A 17,829-nucleotide genomic window follows, 5' to 3' on the forward strand; every position below is an offset into this window, starting at 1 on the left:
TCTTTGTTTGTCTTGTTTGAGGTGAGTAGTTTCCTATACAGTAAAGAAGAAACTCATTCAGATAAGTTTATTAAATATCTTGATAGAAAACGTTGCTCAATGACTGGCCTGGCTGTTAGTATGCATAAAACTCATACATTCTGAAATAACATCAAGATACTAAGAACATTCCTTTGTGTCACGAAGTGAAACTTTCTAATGATTCTATCTATATAAATCAGCTCTAAGACTGTTTCAAAGCTAAATGAAAAACTTCTGCTCTAAATTACTATAATAAAGTCAATCAACGTTGCTATTCTTGAACTGACCTTCAATAATAGTATTGAATTTAAATAGTTCATCTAACATGTCCCCACAATTGAGGGATTGTTGCATAGTCGGTCATTCATATTACAACAAACACTGATGTTCCAATACCCTGTGGCTCCCTTCAACGACAACTATCATTTTAAATGTGGCATCTTAGAGGGTATATATGGAGTATAACTGGGAATGGAGTTTGTTCGTAACAATGAACAATTAGCCCCGCTGACTCACTATTGTTTATTGATCTTATTTAGTGAAATCCCTCCAGATGAGTTTAAAAGAGAGAAGGCAGTATTAGCCCAAGAGGAGGGTAGAACCCTCTACTGTTCAAAAGTCAACAGTGTCCAAAAAAATTCCATCCCGAATTTCAGGTAAGTGGCGAAACAACTTTATAGCTCACACCAAATCTCCTGCTCAAATTGGATTAATATGTGTTCTCAATGACCAAGAGTACTGTGGGCTTTGAGCACAGCCTCGAGAGAAGAAAGATTGAGTGTCTGCGTGTGTGTGTGTATGAGGGTCTGCTTGTGTGTGTGTCAAGGAGTGTGTGTATGAGAGTCTACTTGTGTGTGTATGAGGGTCTACTTGTGTGTGTCAAGAGGAGGTGGAAGAGGTGCTCCTCTGCAGCAGTAGGGAGTGGCAGATGTCACAGACCCGTACAGGTCGAGGGTAGGAGGGCAGGGCCAACTCATTACTAGAACAACTGTTACAGTAGATATCTCCACAGTTCCTACAGTGGTGCTGCAGAGAGGGAGAGAAAACAATGTATAACTATTTGTAACACTTGTGGCAAATGAGAGCGTTTCAAAAAGGCATTTATATACTGAACAAATTTTAAAAACGCAACATGTAAAGTGTTGGTTTCATGAGGTGAAAAGAACATCCCAGAAATGTTCCAAACGCACTAAAAGCTTACACTTAAATTTTGTGCACAAATGTGTTTACATCCCTGTTAGTGAGCATTTCTCTTTTGCCAAGATAATCCATCCACCTGACAGGAGTGGCAAATCAAGAAGCATGATCATTACACAGGTGCACCTTGTACTGGGGACAACAAAAGGCCACAAAAATGTGCAGTTTGTCTAAAGTTAAGGGCACGTGCAATTAGTATGCTTGACTGCAGGAATGTCCACCCGAGCTGTTGGCAGAAAATTCAATGTTAATTTCTCTACCTTAAGCAGCCACTAATGTCATTTTATGGAATTTGGCAGTACGTCCAACCGGCCTCACAACCGCAGACCACATGTAACCACGCCAGCCCAGGACCTCCACATCCGGCTTCACCTGTGGGATTGTCTGAGACCAGACACCCGGACAGCTGATGAAACTGAGGAGTATTGCTGTCTGAAATAAAGTCCTTTTGTGGGGAATAACTCATTCTGATTTAGTGGGCCTATTCCCTCCAGGTTCCACCCGTGGCTACACCCCTACCCAGTCATGTGAACTCGATAGATTAGGGCCTCATTTATTTATTTCAATTGACTGATTTCCTTATATGAACTAACTGTAACTCCGTAAAATTTTTGTCATGTTGCGTTTCTTTTCGTTCAGTATAAATCTTTTACATTTGCCACAGACCATCGTCCACAACTGATGGATGGACAGAGCTTTACCTTTCTGCGAGCGATAGAGAACTCCTTCTGACAGTGTTTACACTGTGTAGCCTCATCGTCTTTCAGCCAGGCTTGGCCCTGATGGACACGGACAGAAAACAATGCTCAATCACAAATTATTACAGAAATTAGTGAGCGTGTGTCTGTCGTGTATGTGGGGGTCATAGACTTCTCCTTGTACCTGAAGGACCCTATGACCAGCGGTGAGTTTCTATGTTTCGTCTGTTCTTCACTTGTAAACTCCATAGAGACTTGGTATAACGGTGGGCTAGGGGAAGTGTTACTGTAGGACAGGGAACCCCTTACCTTCAGAGCTTTGTTGACCTCTTTGAAATCCTCCATCTTCAGTTTAGACCTAAGAGAGTCACACAAAGATAAAACAGATGGAACAAAGGAAGTAAATGAAGAGGGATGTTAAGAGGATTAGGAGTGGGCCTAGTTCAGTACTCACTGGCTGAGGTGTAGGCCCATCTCCTGTAAGGCTGTCTAGTATAGTACTCACTGGCTGAGGTGTAGGCCCATCTCCTGTAAGGCTGTCTAGTTCAGTACTCACTGGCTGAGGTGTAGGCCCATCTCCTGTAAGGCCGTCTAGTACAGTAGTCACTGGCTGAGGTATAGGCCAATCTTCTGTAAGGCTGTCTAGTACAGTACTCACTGGCTGAGGTGTAGGCCCATCTCCTGTAAGGCTGTCTAGTACAGTACTCACTGGCTGAGGTGTAGGCCCATCTCCTGTAAGGCTGTCTAGTTCAGTACTCACTGGCTGAGGTGTAGGCCCATCTCCTGTAAGGCCGTCTAGTACAGTAGTCACTGGCTGAGGTATAGGCCAATCTTCTGTAAGGCTGTCTAGTACAGTACTCACTGGCTGAGGTGTAGGCCCATCTCCTGTAAGGCTGTCTAGTATAGTACTCACTGGCTGAGGTATAGGCCCATCTCCTGTAAGGCCGTCTAGTACAGTACTCACTGGCTGAGCTGTAGGCCCATCTCCTGTAAGGCTGTCTAGTATAGTACTCACTGGCTGAGGTGTAGGCCCATCTCCTGTAAGGCCGTCTCCTGCTCCTGACAGGTCAGCTGGAGCTGCTTCTTCTCCTGACGAACTTCCTGCAGCTCCTAGAAACCCACAGAAACCAGCTCAGAAGAAAAACGGGAGGTAGACTTCTCTCTCCGAGTGTGTGAGAGAGACACTGACCATGTGTAGCCCCTGTATCTGTTGTAGTTGGGTGCGTAGCTCGGTGCTGTTGTCCTGTTCTCTCTGTAGAGCTCTCTGAATGGCCTGTCTCTGCTCCTTCTCACTGCGCAGATCACTCTCCAGACCCAGCCTAGAGAGACAGGGGAGAGTGGATCACAACGTGTGTGTGTGTGTGTGTGTGTGTGTGTGTGTGTGTGTGTGTGTCCATACGTACCTCAGTGTGTCCAGGTCAGACAGCTGTTTCTGTAGGGAGTCTACTCTGCCCTCCAACTCGGTCCTCATGTCTCTCTCTGTCTGGTCACTCTGTCTTCGATCACGCTCAGAGTTCTGCAGTCTGAAAATACAATTAGTTTTCAATCATGTTAAAACACAGAAACCATTAAGGACACCACAAATGTAGTATGTTTACTATTCTTGTGGGGACTTCTGGTTAAACACGTCCACACAAACCTCTGCTCCATCTCTTTAATGGTGGTCTCCATCTGGTTAATCTTCTCCTCCAGTTGTCCCTCTTCCTCCTCCTTCCTCTGGGCCTCGCGCTCACAGTCCTACACACACACACACACACACACACACACACACTCTCTCTGTCAAGAGGTGTTGCTGCGTAAGTGAGAGTGTGTGTCATGTTTGTGTGAGCTTGTGTGTGTTTGTGTATTTCTGTCTGTGTGTGTTACCTGTGTTTTATGGAACATCTGCAGGTTGAGGGTTTTGACCTGGTCTAGTTGTTGTCGGAGGGCTTGCAGTGTGTCCTGTTTCTCATGTGTGTCTTTCTCCAGCAGCCTCATGGCCATCTCCATCTCCTGCTTTAGTCCTACCTGCAGCTTCAGCTCCCTCTCCAACTCCTACACACAGGAATAAAAGGTACAGGAACACACACACCTATTGTAGAGGCAATATAACACATGCTAGTTAGCTAGGATCTCAAAGAAATGTAGAGAGTTGTTTATCTTGCTGTTTCTCACACACACACACACACACACACACACACACACACACACCTGTCTGATGCGTTTCTCCTCCTGGTACTGTTTCCACACCACACTGTACATCTCATCCAGGCCCTGTCGTGTCTGTCTGTATGTCTCCAGCTCTACTGCACTGTCCTCCAGGGTCGCCTAGGAAGTCACACAGGATGTGAAATGCCATATCTTCATATTGTCTGACTTAGATGACAGTCGTACAGACTGAAAACGGTTGTAGATGCATAGGAAGTGAGTGTCCCGACCTCCTCTTTCTTCTGACTGCTCTGGACGATGGTCTCATTCTCATGTCTCAGGGTTTCTTGTTCCTCCCGTAAAGAGTTAATCCTGTCTGTCGCTGCCGTCAGCTGTAGGGTTATAACACATCCATAAGCACTATGTAGGGTTATAACACCCCCATAAGCACTAGGGTTAGAACACATCCATAAGCACTTTTTCCCCCTTGTGATTAATCTCATTGTGTGAAAGTGTTAAAATACACAGAAAACATCTAAACAGATCATCTATACAGCTAAAATCTACAATGCCATGTAAAAACAAGTTGACATTGAGGTTAAAGTGTGCTTTTCTCAATTTACCTAATTTTGCTAACTTACAAAATGAAGACGTCAATATTCTTGTAAAGTTTAGCAATTAACTTGATAATAATATTTTATTTTTATTGACAGCCCTAGACAATAGGGTTATAACTAGGTATGTGAATCTTTCCATGTATCTACATACATGGGCTCAGATACGTTTTAGTTGGAAATGAGTCGGTGCAATTCGTTTTGATTAGAGCAACGAATCAATGCGATCCGATGCACTAACATTTGTTGCCAAAACACATGACTTTTCCATAAAAAAATGTAATCTGCTGCTGAAGGATCTCATGAGCTAGGCCCCTGAGCTGAGTTGTGTGGGTGCTAGTAAGTGATGGATACTGACCAAAAACAAAAGCAACATGTAAAGTGTTGGTCCCATGTTTCACGAGTTGAAATAAAACATACCATAAATATTCCATATGCACAAAGGTTATTTCTCAAATTTTGTGCACAAATGTGTTTACATCCCTGTTAGTGATCATTTCCAAGATAATCCATCCACCGGACAGGTGTGGCATATCAAAAAAATGATTAAAACAGTATGATCGTTACATAGATGCACCTTATGCTGGGGGTAATAAAAGGCCACTCTAGAATGGGCAGTTGTCACAACACAATGCCACAGATGTCTCAAGTTGAGGGAGAGTGCAATTGGCATGTTCACTGCAGGAATGTCCACCAGAGCTGTTGGCAGAGAATTCAACGTTCATTTCTCTACCATATGTCATATTAGAGAACTTGACAGTACATCCAACCGACCTCACAACTGCAGACCACGTGTAACCACGCCAGCCCATGAACTCCACATCTGGTTTCTTAACCTGCGTGATCGAGTCCAGCCACCCGGCTCAGCTGATGAAACTGTGGGTTTGTACAACAGAAGAATTTCTACACACACGGTCAGAAAGCGTCTCAAGGAAGCTCATCTGCGTGCTCGTTGTCCTCACCAGGGTCTTGACCTGACTGCAGTTCGGCGTCATAACCAACTTCAGTGTGCAAATGCTCACCTTCCATGGCCACTTGAACACTGGATAAGAGAAGTGTGCTTTTCACGGATGAATCCCAGTTTCAACTGTTCCGGGCAGATGGCAGACAGCATGTATGGCGTTGTGTGGGCAAGTGGTGTGCTGATGTCAATGTAGTGAACAGAGTGCCCCATGGTGTCGGTGGGGTTAGGGTATGGTGCAGGCATAAACTACGAGCAACAAACACAATTGCATTTTATCAATGGCAATTTGAATGCACAGGGGTACAGTGACGGGATTCTGCGGCCCATCGTCGTGCCATTCATCCGCCACCATCACCTCATGTTTGAGCATGATAATGCACAGCCCCATGTTGCAATAATCTGGACACAATTCCTGCACACTCACCAGACACGTCCCCTTTCTTCCATGGCCTGCACACTCACCAGACACGTCCCCTTTCTTCCATGGCCTGCACACTCACCAGACACGTCCCCTGCACACTCACCAGACACGTTTCTTCCATGGCCTGCACACTCACCAGACACGTCCCCTTTCTTCCATGGCCTGCACACTCACCAGACACGTCCCCTTTCTTCCATGGCCTGCACACTCACCAGACACGTCCCCTTTCTTCCATGGCCTGCACACTCACCAGACATGGCCTGCACACTCCCCTTTTCTTCCATGGCCTGCACACTCACCAGACACGTCCCCTTTCTTCCATGGCCTGCACACTCACCAGACACGTCCCCTTTCTTCCATGGCCTGCACACTCACGTCCCCTTTCTTCCATGGCCTGCGACACGTCCCCTTTCTTCCATGGCCTGCACACTCACCAGACACGTCCCCTTTCTTCCATGGCCTGCACACTCACCAGACACGTCCCCTTTCTTCCATGGCCTGCACACTCACCAGACACGTCCCCTTTCTTCCATGGCCTGCACACTCACCAGACACGTCCCCTTTCTTCCATGGCCTGCCACTCACCAGACATGGCTCACACTCAGACACGTCCCCTTTCTTCCATGGCCTGCACACTCACCAGACACGTCCCCTTTCTTCCATGGCCTGCACACTCACCAGACACGTCCCCTTTCTTCCATGGCCTGCACACTCACCAGACACGTCCCCTTTCTTCCATGGCCTGCACACTCACCAGACACGTCCCCTTTCTTCCATGGCCTGCACACTCACCAGACACGTCCCCTTTCTTCCATCACCAGACACGCCTTTCTTCCATGCACACTCACCAGACACGTCCCCTTTCTTCCATGGCCTGCACACTCACCAGACACGTCCCCTTTTCTTCCATGGCATGGCCTGCACACTCACCAGACACACCAGACCCCCCTTTCTTCCATGGCCTGCACACTCACCAGACACGTCCCCTTTCTTCCATGGCCTGCACACTCACCAGACACGTCCCCTTTCTTCCATGGCCTGCACACTCACCAGACACGTCCCCTTTCTTCCATGGCCTGCACACTCACCAGACACGTCCCCTTTCTTCCATGGCCTGCACACTCACCAGACACGTCCCCTTTCTTCCATGGCCTACACACTCACCAGACACGTCCCCTTTCTTCCATGGCCTGCACACTCACCAGACACGTCCCCTTTCTTCCATGGCCTGCACACTCACCAGACACGTCCCCTTTCTTCCATGGCCTGCACACTCACCAGACACGTCCCCTTTCTTCCATGGCCTGCACACTCACCAGACACGTCCCCTTTCTTCCATGGCCTGCACACTCACCAGACACGTCCCCTTTCTTCCATGGCCTGCACACTCACCAGACACGTCCCCTTTCTTCCATGGCCTGCACACTCACCAGACACGTCCCCTTTCTTCCATGGCCTGCACACTCACCAGACACGTCCCCTTTCTTCCATGGCCTGCACACTCACCAGACACGTCCCCGTCTTTGGATTGATGTGAACGACAGCGTGTTCCAGTTCCGGCCAATATCCAGAAACTTTCCACAGCCATTGAAGAGGAGTGGGACAACATTCCACAGCCATTGAAGAGGAGTGGGACAACATTCCACAGGCCACATTCAGCCTGATCAACTTTATGTGAAGGAGTTGTGTCGTGCTCCATGAAGCAAATTGTGTGTGGGGGGGTAGAAGTTGTCAATGTAAATAGTTTGGGTAGCCATTTGATTAACTGTGTTCAGTAGTCTTATGGCTGGGGGGGGTAGAAGCTGTTAAGAAGCCTCTTGGACCAACAAGGCTGTCATTGTTGTCGGTGATCAGGCATACTACTGTTGTGTTGTCAGAAAACATAATGAGGGTGTTGGAATCATGCTTGGCCACACAATCGAGGAGGAACAGGGAGCACAGGAGGGGACTAAACACTGGGGCCCCTCAGGGGTGCGTGCTAACAGTGAGTGTGGCAGATGTGTTGTTGCCACCCTTACCACCTGGGGACGGCCCGCCAGGAAGTCCAGGATCCAGTTGTGTTTAGTCCCAGGGTCCTTAGCTTAGTGATGAGCTTTGTGGGCACTATGGTGTTGAACGCTGAGCTGTAGTCAATGAACCAAATTTTCACATAGGTGTTCCTTTTGTCCAGGTGGGAAAGGGCAGTGTGGATTGACATTGCGTCATCTGTGGCCAGCCTTTCAAAGCACTTCATGGCTACCGACGCGAGTCATTTAGGCAGGTTACCTTCGCTTTCTTGGGCACAGGGTCTATGGTGGTCTGATTGAAACATGTAGGTATTATATATATATATATATATAGTCAGGGAGAGGTTGAACATGTCAGTGAAGACATAACAAAAAATATGTACTAACCCCTCCACCACCCTCTTCGGAGTGAAAACATTTGCCAGATGTTCCGCGCATGCTCGGAGTACACTTCCTGTTAATCCGTCTGTCTCCGCTGAATGTTGACCTGTTTAAAAGTCTTGTTCACGTCGGCTACGGAGAACGTGATCATACAGTCGTCCGGAATAGCTGGTGCTCTCATGCATGCTTCAGTGTTGCTTGCCTCGAAGTGAGAATAAAAGGCATTTAGCTCATTTGGTAGGCTCGCATCACTGGGCAGCTCGCATCACTGGGTTTCCCTTTGTAGTCCATAATAGTTTGCAAGCCCTGCCACATCCAACGAGCGTCAAATCCGGCCGGTGTAGTATGATTCAATCTTAGTCTTGTATTGACGCTTTGCCTCATCTGAGGGTATAGCAGGATTTCTTATAAGTGTCTGGATTAGTGCCCAGCTCCTTGAAAGCGGCAGCTCTAGCCTTTAGCTCGGTGCAGATGTTGCTTGTAATCCATGGCTTCTGTTTGGGATATGTATGTACAGTCACTGCGGGGACAACGTCATCAATGCACTTATTAATGAAGCCAGTGACTGAGGTGGTGTACTCCTCAATGCCATTGGACAACTCGGAGTGAGCTTCTCTTCTTCTCCCGCTTCGACCATGCAGTGCGGGTAGCAAAAGTGATGTCCTAGTTATTAAACTATTAAAGTTACCCTGTATATGATCATATATACTGATTGTTTAAAGCAAAACTACCAAAACTATTGCTGATAATAATCCAAAATATAATGTAATCCTCGATCAGCATGCAGGCTCTGACCAGATGAGAGTAAGGTCTCCAGTAGTATTTTAAGGTCATTTCCATGAGCACCAACACGTGAAGTTCATAGGAACATTACAACAAAATTGGGTGTCAAATGAAAGGTAAGAGTCTATATTTTAGAGTAATTAAGGCAAAGAATTATAATATATACAGTTGAAGTCGGAAGTTTACATACACTTAGGTTGGAATCATTAAAACTCGTTTTTCAACCACTGCACAAATGTCTTGTTAACAAACTATAGTTTTGGCAAGTCGGTTAGGACATCTACTTTGTGCACGACAAGTCATTTTTCCAACAATTGTTTACAGACATATTATTTCACTGTATCACAATTCCAGTGGGTCAGAAGTTTACATACACTAAGTTGACTGTGCCTTTAAACAGCTTGGAAAATTCCAGAAAATGATGTCATGGCTTTATAAGCTTCTGCTAGGCTAATTGACATTATTTTAGTCAATTGGAGGTGTACCTGTGGATGTATTTCAAGGCCTCCCTTCAAACTCAGTGCCTCTTTGCTTGACATCATAGGAAAATCAAAAGAAATCAGCCAAGACCTCAGAAAAAAAAAAAATTGTAGACTTCCACAAGTCTGGTTCGTCCTTGGGAGCAATTTCCAAACACCTGAAGGTACCACGTTCATCTGTACAAACAATAGTATGCAAGTATAAACACCATGGGACGACGCAGCCGTCATTCCGCTCAGGAAGGAGACATGTTCTGTCTCCTAGAGATGAATGTACTTCAGCGCGAAAAGTGCAAATCAAATCCCAGAACAACAACCTTCTGTTTTACACTGCCCTGGTGCGGAGGACCTTCTGTTTTACACTGCCCTGGTGCGGAGGACCTTCTGTTTTACACTGCCCTGGTGCGGAGGACCTTCTGTTTTACACTGCCCTGGTGCGGAGGACCTTCTGTTTTACACTGCCCTGGTGCGGAGGACCTTCTGTTTTACACTGCCCTGGTGCGGAGGACCTTCTGTTTTACACTGCCCTGGTGCGGAGGACCTTCTGTTTTACACTGCCCTGGTGCGGAGGACCTTCTGTTTTACACTGCCCTGGTGCGGAGGACCTTCTGTTTTACACTGCCCTGGTGCGGAGGACCTTCTGTTTTACACTGCCCTGGTGCGGAGGACCTTCTGTTTTACACTGCCCTGGTGCGGAGGACCTTCTGTTTTACACTGCCCTGGTGCGGAGGACCTTCTGTTTTACACTGCCCTGGTGCGGAGGACCTTCTGTTTTACACTGCCCTGGTGCGGAGGACCTTCTGTTTTACACTGCCCTGGTGTGGAGGACCTTCTGTTTTACACTGCCCTGTCTTGTGTAGTGCACTGGAACAGTGAGACAGTGGTCCTGACAGAGGCTGGTCCACCTGTCTGATGTGATGGCCAGCTTTGGCACGTCCTTCAGCTCAGTCATCACATTGGCCTTTTCTACACCAGATAGAATGAATGTGTCACTGCGGTAACTCCTGGAGGGAGGGGTAAATTTGGGGTTGAGTGCCTTGCTCATCTCCCTACATTAAAAAAAAAGATTGTGTTGAATTATCATTATTGAATTATTGTGTTGTGTATTGTGGAGTGATGGGACTAACATACAACCCTTTTATACTACTGTATCCTAAAAATGAATACAACTCAATATACAGTGGGGTAAAAAAGTATTTAGTCAGCCACCAATTGTGCAAGTTCTCCCACTTAAAAATATGAGGCCTGTAATTTTCATCATAGGTACACTTCTACTAAAAAATATCCAGAAAATCACATTGTAGGATTTTTTATTAATTTATTTGCAAATTATGGTGGAAAATAAGTATTTGGTCACCTACAAACAAGATTTCTGGCTCTCACAGACCTGTAACTTCTTCTTTAAGAGGCTCCTCTGTCCTCCACTCGTTACCTGTATTAATGGCACCTGTTTGAACTTGTTATCAGTATAAAAGACAACTGTCCACAACCTCAAACAGTCACACTCCAAACTCCACTATGGCCAAGACCAAAGAGCTGTCAAAAATTGTAGACTGAATCTGCAATAGGTAAGCAGCTTGGTTTGAAGAAATCAACTGTGGGAGCAAACATTAGGAAATGGAAGACATACAAGACCACTGATAATCTCCCTCGATCTGGGGCTCCACGCAAGATCTCACCCCAGAACCACACGGGGGGACCTAGTGAATGACCTGCAAAAGGTAACAAAGCCTACCGTCAGTAACACACTACGCCGCCAGGGACTCAAATCCTGCAGTGCCAGACGTGTCCCCCTGCTTAAGCCAGTACATGTCCAGGCCCGTCTTAAATTTGATAGAGAGCATTTGGATGATCCAGAAGAAGATTGGGAGAATGTCATATGGTCAGATGAAACCAAAATATAACTTTTTGGTAAAAACTCAACTCGTCATGTTTGGAGGACAAAGAATGCATACCTACTGTGAAGCATGGGGGTGGAAACATGCTTTGGGGCTGTTTTTCTGCAAAGGGACCAGGACAACTGATCCGTGTAAAGGAAAGAATGGGGCCATGTATCGTGAGATTGAGTGAAAACCTCATTCCATCAGCCAGGGCATTGAAGATGAAACGTGGCTGGGTCTTTCAGCATGACAATGATCTCAAACACACCGCCCGGGCAACGAAGGAGTTGCTTCGTAAGAAGCATTTCAAGGTCCTGGAGTGGCCTTGCCAGTCTCCAGATCTCAACCCCATAGAAAATCTTTGGAGGGAGTTGAAAGTCTGTGTTGCCCAGCAACAGCCCCAAAACATCACTGCTCTAGAGGAAATCTGCATGGAGGAATGGGCCAAAATACCAGCAACAGTGTGTGAAAACCTAGTGAAGACTTACAGAAAACATTTGACCTCTGTCATTGCCAACAAAGGGTATATAACAAAGTATTGAAATAAACTTTTGTTATTGTCCAAATACTTATTTTCCACCATAATTTGCAAATAAATATTAAAAATCCTACAATGTGATTTTCTGGATTTTTTTTTCTCATTTTGTCTGTCATAGTTGAAGTGTACCTACGATGAAAATTACAGGCCTCATCTTTAAGTAGGAGAACTTGCACAATTGGTGGCTGACTAAATACTTTTTTGCCCCACTGTATACTGACAGAGTGTTACCTAAAGCCCTTGGACTCCACTGTTGCAAAAGGGTGTAGGCCTTTCACTATGAACTTGAGCATGGCTAGGTGTCACTCATTCACCCTCTCCTCAAGTCATCCTCCCACTAACTGCTAGCGTGAAGGGGCTTTGGACTGGTCTTTGGCTTGGACCTGCGGCATTAGAGGGAGGAGTGGGTTAGTTCATTGTAGCTGCAACTTTAACAAAAAAGTAACAAGATCTTTAAATGGGTGATTGAATTTCTGAACGCACCCATAGCTAAACAATCAGCTGGCTAATGGTTCCTTTTGATCATGAACCCATGTTCTCATAATTTAGTTGGACAGATTTCTCGTGTTTCCGCCCTTACAAGAAAAAGTATTGCGGCAACGAACATTGTCAGCATCGCCTCTGGTGTAACAAACACTTTTAAACATTTAGTTCTCTCCGCCATCGTCACTAATTAAGAGCAGGGTCTTTCGTGTGTGTGTGTGTGTGTGTGTGTGTGTGTGTTGTAGCGTCAGAGATCTCTTCTGGATAGGGAATAGAAAAAATGCAACAGATGAATGTCTTCATTTTATTGCAAATTAGAAATGGTTTATGAGAAAATGTGCAAGATAATGTTTATGTAGCAATAATAATTAGGAAATGTATTTTCTAAATTTCACCAGTCCTGAAAGAAGAACTCATAACATCGGAGCTTATCGATACTACAGTCTTTCATAATTTAGCCCCGGTGCCGGCCCGGTACCCATCCCTACTAATTAGTGACCTTAATTCATCAATCAAGGAAAAGGGAGGAGCGAAAATTCGCAGACACTCTGCCTTCTGTGGAATGAGTGACACCTGTGCCATTAATTGTTTTTGGGATAAAAACATTGAATTTGGCCTTAATGCTTTTAGCCCATAGAAACACATGGAATAATAGCTTCATACATGGATAAACATTTAACATGTCTTTAACCCCTTATTTTAGGCACTACACTATCTCCATATACCGTCGTATACACACACTTCCATTCATTTTTTAAACTGGTATCTGGCTAACTTCAGACTAGCCTTGTGGGGGTTGTGGGCATCCTAGAGCAAAACGTATGTGTTTGTGAGAGACTCACCTTTCCACAGAGGGGTCCTATTAATGTGTAGCCCAAACTGTTGGGACGTTACAGACAGAAGTTGGCAGATCGGCTGTACCTACTTCAGACGAGTACCAAGACGCTTGTGGAGGTCGTAGGGCAAAACGGAGAACACCATCGTGTTCGTGAGAGATTCTTCTTTCCATAGAAATAATAGTTTTACAGGCAAAACAATTTGGACGCAAAGACGTGTTTGTGAGAAGAACGATTTTAGGGATGCCTTATGGTCTGCAGTGAATTGAGATGCATCCCAAATAGATCTCTAACTTAATAAATCACTACAACACAGAAGCTCCTCTGACCTCCTCAATGAGCTTGCTGTTGGTCTTCTCTATGGAGTCCATCTTGGCCTGCAGGTCAGTGACGGTGCAGCTCAGGTGTCTGTTCAGCTCCTCGATGTAGTGCTTCTGGTCCAATATGGCCGTCAACTTAGCATCACTGACAGAGAGAGAGAGGAGTGTGGTTTATGTTGATGGTTTATCTTTGTATCACTGAGAAAGAGAAGTGAGAGGAAAGGAAAATAGGACAAAACAAAGACAGGAGTGTGTTTGGTGTGAGGGAGGAAAGACACCATACTTACTCCTTAGTGGTCTCAGTGGTCATAGGGTCCTTCAGGTACAAGGAGAAGTCTATGACGCCCACCTGGGAGTCCAGGTCCTCTCCTTTGATACAGAGGTTAGCATCAATGACGTTTAGCCCCACCAGCATCCCTCCTATCACTGTCCCCTCCTCCCTCATCATCAACGATCCTGGGTCGTAGAACTCACTGTGGGAGGAAGGCGGCAGAGAGATTTCCTAAGATAGATATAATAACTACTGTAAACATGAATAGACTCAAAATGCTTAGCGGTATTACATGTTTATTACACGGATTCAGTTCTAGCAACAGAGCCTTGTGCTGTACTCACCCTAGGATGTCTTTACGGTCCAGCAGGGCTTTCAGGTAGTCAGACAATTTCTTCTGCATCAGGGCCAGATGCAGCCAGGCCCGAGCCCGACCCAACCCAGTCTTTATCCCTGGCAGGTCTCTGGCACTGGTGGTAATATCAGTAGAATCAGGACACAGCTTCTGAACCAGCTCCAGAGGACCCCAGATAGACTTATTCTGATTGATGAATGACTTCTTCACTACAGAGGGAGAGAGAAAGAGAAGAAAGGAGAATGTTTAGGTTGTGTTCAAAGGGTGGAAACTAGTGCCGCAAGAATGCTACAGCAATTGGTTGTGCAGGCTTTCACTCCAGCACTGCAGTAACAAAACTGACTGAGCTAATCAAGTCCGCAACACACCTAGTAGCGCTCCAGACTGAGGGTTGTCCTGTCACCCCTGTTCTAGAGCAAGTCTCACCTTTCAGTCCGTGTTTGAGGCACTGCTCCAGAACCACAAAGAACTGCTGCAGAGGCGGGTAGTCAGAGTCCAGGGTTCTGCCCAGACTCAGAGAAGACTGGATCAGACCCTTAATACTCAGCTTCATCATACTGTACAGGTTGGAGCGCTCCACAGCCATATGGTCCTTCACTGCTACAGACAGAGAGAACGAGAGAGAGAAATTGCTCAATGTAATTGAAGAATCCATAGAATCTAACCCCTTTGAGAAAAACTCTAAACAAACAACACAAAGAGTTATCTTTCCAAAATGGAGTTGTATGGATAAACCACTTCTCCAAAATGGAGTTGTATGGATAAACCACTTCTCCAAAATGGAGTTGTATGGATAAACCACTTCTCCAATCTGTTTGTTATGGAGCCAAAGAACAAACAGTAAAAACATATACATGATCAAATATAAATCCTAGAATCAACTATTAAAGACTACCAGAATCCACTGGATTCTCCAATTACCTGGAATGAACTAAAAGACAAAATACAAACCCTCCAATCCAAAAAGGCCTGTGGGGTTGATGGTATCCTAAATTAAATATACAGACCACAAATTCCAATTGTCTATACTTAAACTCTAACATTATCCTCAACTATAGCATCTTCACCGATATTCGTAACCAAGGACTGATCACCCCAATCCACAAAAGGGGAGACAAATTTGACCCCAATAACTACCGTGGGATATGTGTCAACAGCAACCTTGGGAAATCCTCTGCATTATCATTAACAGCAGACTCATACATTTCCTCAGTGAAAACAATGTACTGAACAGATGTCAAATTGTCTTTTTTACCAAATTACTATATGACAGACCATGTATTCACCCTGCACACCCTAATTGACAAACAAACCAAAACAAAGACAGTCTTCTCATGCTTTGCTGATTTCAAAAAAGTTTTGGACTCAATTTGGCACGAGGATCTGCTATACAAACTGATGGAAAGGGGTGTTGGGGGAAAAACATACAATGTTATAAAATCCATGTACACAAACAAGTGTGCGGTTAAAATTGGCAAAAAACACACAAATATCTTCCCACAGGGCCGTGGGGAGAGACAGGGATGCAGCTTAAGCCCCACCCTCTTCAACATCTATATCAACGAATTGGTGAGGGCACTACAACAGTCTGCAGCACCCGGCCTCACCCTACTAGAATCTTAAATCAAATGTCTACTGTTTGCTGATGATCTGGTGCTTCTGTCACCAACCAAGGAGGGCCTACAGCAGCACCTAGATCTTCTGCACAGATTCTGCCAGACCTGGGCCCTGACAGTGAGTCTCAATAAGACCAAAATAATGGGGTTCTACAAAAGGTCCAGTCGCCAGGACGACAAATACAAATTCCATCTAGACACCATTGCCCCAGATCACACAACAAACTATACATACCTCGGTCTAAACATCAGCGCCACAGGTAACTTCCACAAATCTGTGAACGATCTGAGATACAAGGCAAGAAGGGACTTCTATGCCATCAAAAGGAACATAAAATTCAACATACGAATTAGGATCTGGCAAAAAAATACTTGAATCAGTCAGAGCCCATTGCCCTTTATGCTTGTGAGGTCTGGGGTCCGCTCACCAGCCAAGAATTAACAAAATGGGACAAACACCAAATTGAGACTCTGCATGCAGAATTTGACAAAAATATCCTCAGCGTACAACGTGAAACACCAAATAATGCACGCAGAGCAGAATTAGGCTGAGACCCTCTAATTATGAAAATCCAGAAAAGAGACGTTAAATTCTATAAACACTTAAAAGGAAGCGATTCCCAAACCTTCCATAACAAAGCAATCACCTTGAGAGAGATGAACCTGGCAAAGAGTCCCCTAAGCAAGCTGGTCCTGGGGCTCTGTTCACAAACACAACCTACAGAGCCCCAGGACAGCAGCACAATTAGACCCAACCAAATCATGAGAAAACAAAAAGATAATTACTTGACAAATTGGAAAGAATTTATAAATATAAAAACAGAGCAAACTAGAATTCTATTTGGCCCTAAACAGAGTACACAGTGACAGAATACATGACCACTGTGACTGACCCAACATTAAGGAAAGCTTTGACTATGTACAGACTCAGTGAACATAGCCTTGCTATTGAGAAGGCCGCTGTAGGCAGACATGGCTCTCAAGAGAAGATGGGCTATGTGCACACTGCTCACTAAATGAGGTGGAAACTGAGCTGCACTTCCTAACCCCCTGCCAAATGTATGACCATATTAGAGACACATATTTCCCTCAGATTACACAGACCCACAAATAATTTAAAAAACAATCTATTGGGTGAAATGCCAGTGTGCCATCACAGCAGCAAGATTTGCGACCTGTTGCCACAAGAAAAAGGGCAACCAGTGAAGAACAAACACCATTGTAAATACAACCCATATTTATGTTGATTTATTTTACTATTTTTGTACTTAGATATAGACTGTTAGTCTAGATTTATATTGCTTAAGCATGTCATTCTAATTTCCTCGCCAGGCAGGAGTCATGTGCTGTGTTGACAGCAGCGATGCAGAAGAGTGAAGTAGTTCAGCACGTAACTCCCTAGTAAGTTTATATGCTTCCATATGGGCGTGAAATACAATAACCTTTACGTGCCTGGTGGGTATTGGTTGGTGTCATTCTCGGTAGACTTCTGTTTAGTCGGACTGGTAGGAGAGCTAGCGGCAGATCCCGACGATGTTGCGTTTCCCAAAGCTGCACCGTAGCTGACCCCACTGCTTATAGTCTCGGTCGCCTTCCGTGCCAGCGACAGGATCGGTGTTGACCAATTGCTCTCGGTCGCCGGTTTGTCTATTGGCGCCTCTTCATCGCTACTAATGCCAACAGGGTGGCTGTCTGGAAGAACTTCCAAAACTTTGGGTTCCTCTTTGACGTCGCTTTCTTCAACAACTGTGTTTGTTTCCCTTACCTCGTCAGCCATTTTTATTTTTTACTAATAGAACATGTGACTGCAGGCCAGAGCAATCGTCTATGATGCCTGCG

At 45.3% G+C, this 17,829-nt stretch overlaps 1 protein-coding gene and 1 long non-coding RNA gene across 3 annotated transcripts; both read right to left on the reverse strand.

Annotated features, from left to right (window-relative positions):
- Positions 1-52: 52 nt before the first annotated feature.
- On the reverse strand, positions 53-17,793 carry LOC118381448 (RUN and FYVE domain-containing protein 1-like). Of its 2 annotated transcripts, none has more exons than XM_035768396.2 (15): positions 17,443-17,793; positions 14,801-14,971; positions 14,364-14,583; positions 14,036-14,221; positions 13,758-13,893; positions 4,334-4,435; positions 4,107-4,223; positions 3,783-3,950; positions 3,556-3,653; positions 3,320-3,439; positions 3,106-3,235; positions 2,932-3,026; positions 2,226-2,274; positions 1,920-1,997; positions 53-1,047 (listed from the first exon to the last, which is right to left on the reverse strand). In XM_035768396.2, exons 1-15 carry the CDS (start codon positions 17,765-17,767, stop codon positions 901-903), a joined length of 2,142 nt encoding a protein of 713 aa, XP_035624289.1. In that variant the 5' UTR covers positions 17,768-17,793; the 3' UTR covers positions 53-900. The 2 variants fall into 2 exon arrangements, with proteins under 2 accessions (XP_035624289.1, XP_035624281.1); XM_035768388.2 differs by having other exon boundaries at positions 14,801-14,974.
- LOC127927961 (uncharacterized) lies at positions 9,318-12,333 on the reverse strand. The gene is made up of 2 exons (XR_008129728.1): positions 10,521-12,333; positions 9,318-10,488 (listed from the first exon to the last, which is right to left on the reverse strand). It is a non-coding gene; the product is annotated as an uncharacterized LOC127927961 (long non-coding RNA).
- Positions 17,794-17,829: the final 36 nt, after the last annotated feature.

Source organism: Oncorhynchus keta, chromosome 4 (assembly GCF_023373465.1).
Source record: "Oncorhynchus keta strain PuntledgeMale-10-30-2019 chromosome 4, Oket_V2, whole genome shotgun sequence".
NCBI lineage: Eukaryota > Metazoa > Chordata > Actinopteri > Salmoniformes > Salmonidae > Oncorhynchus > Oncorhynchus keta.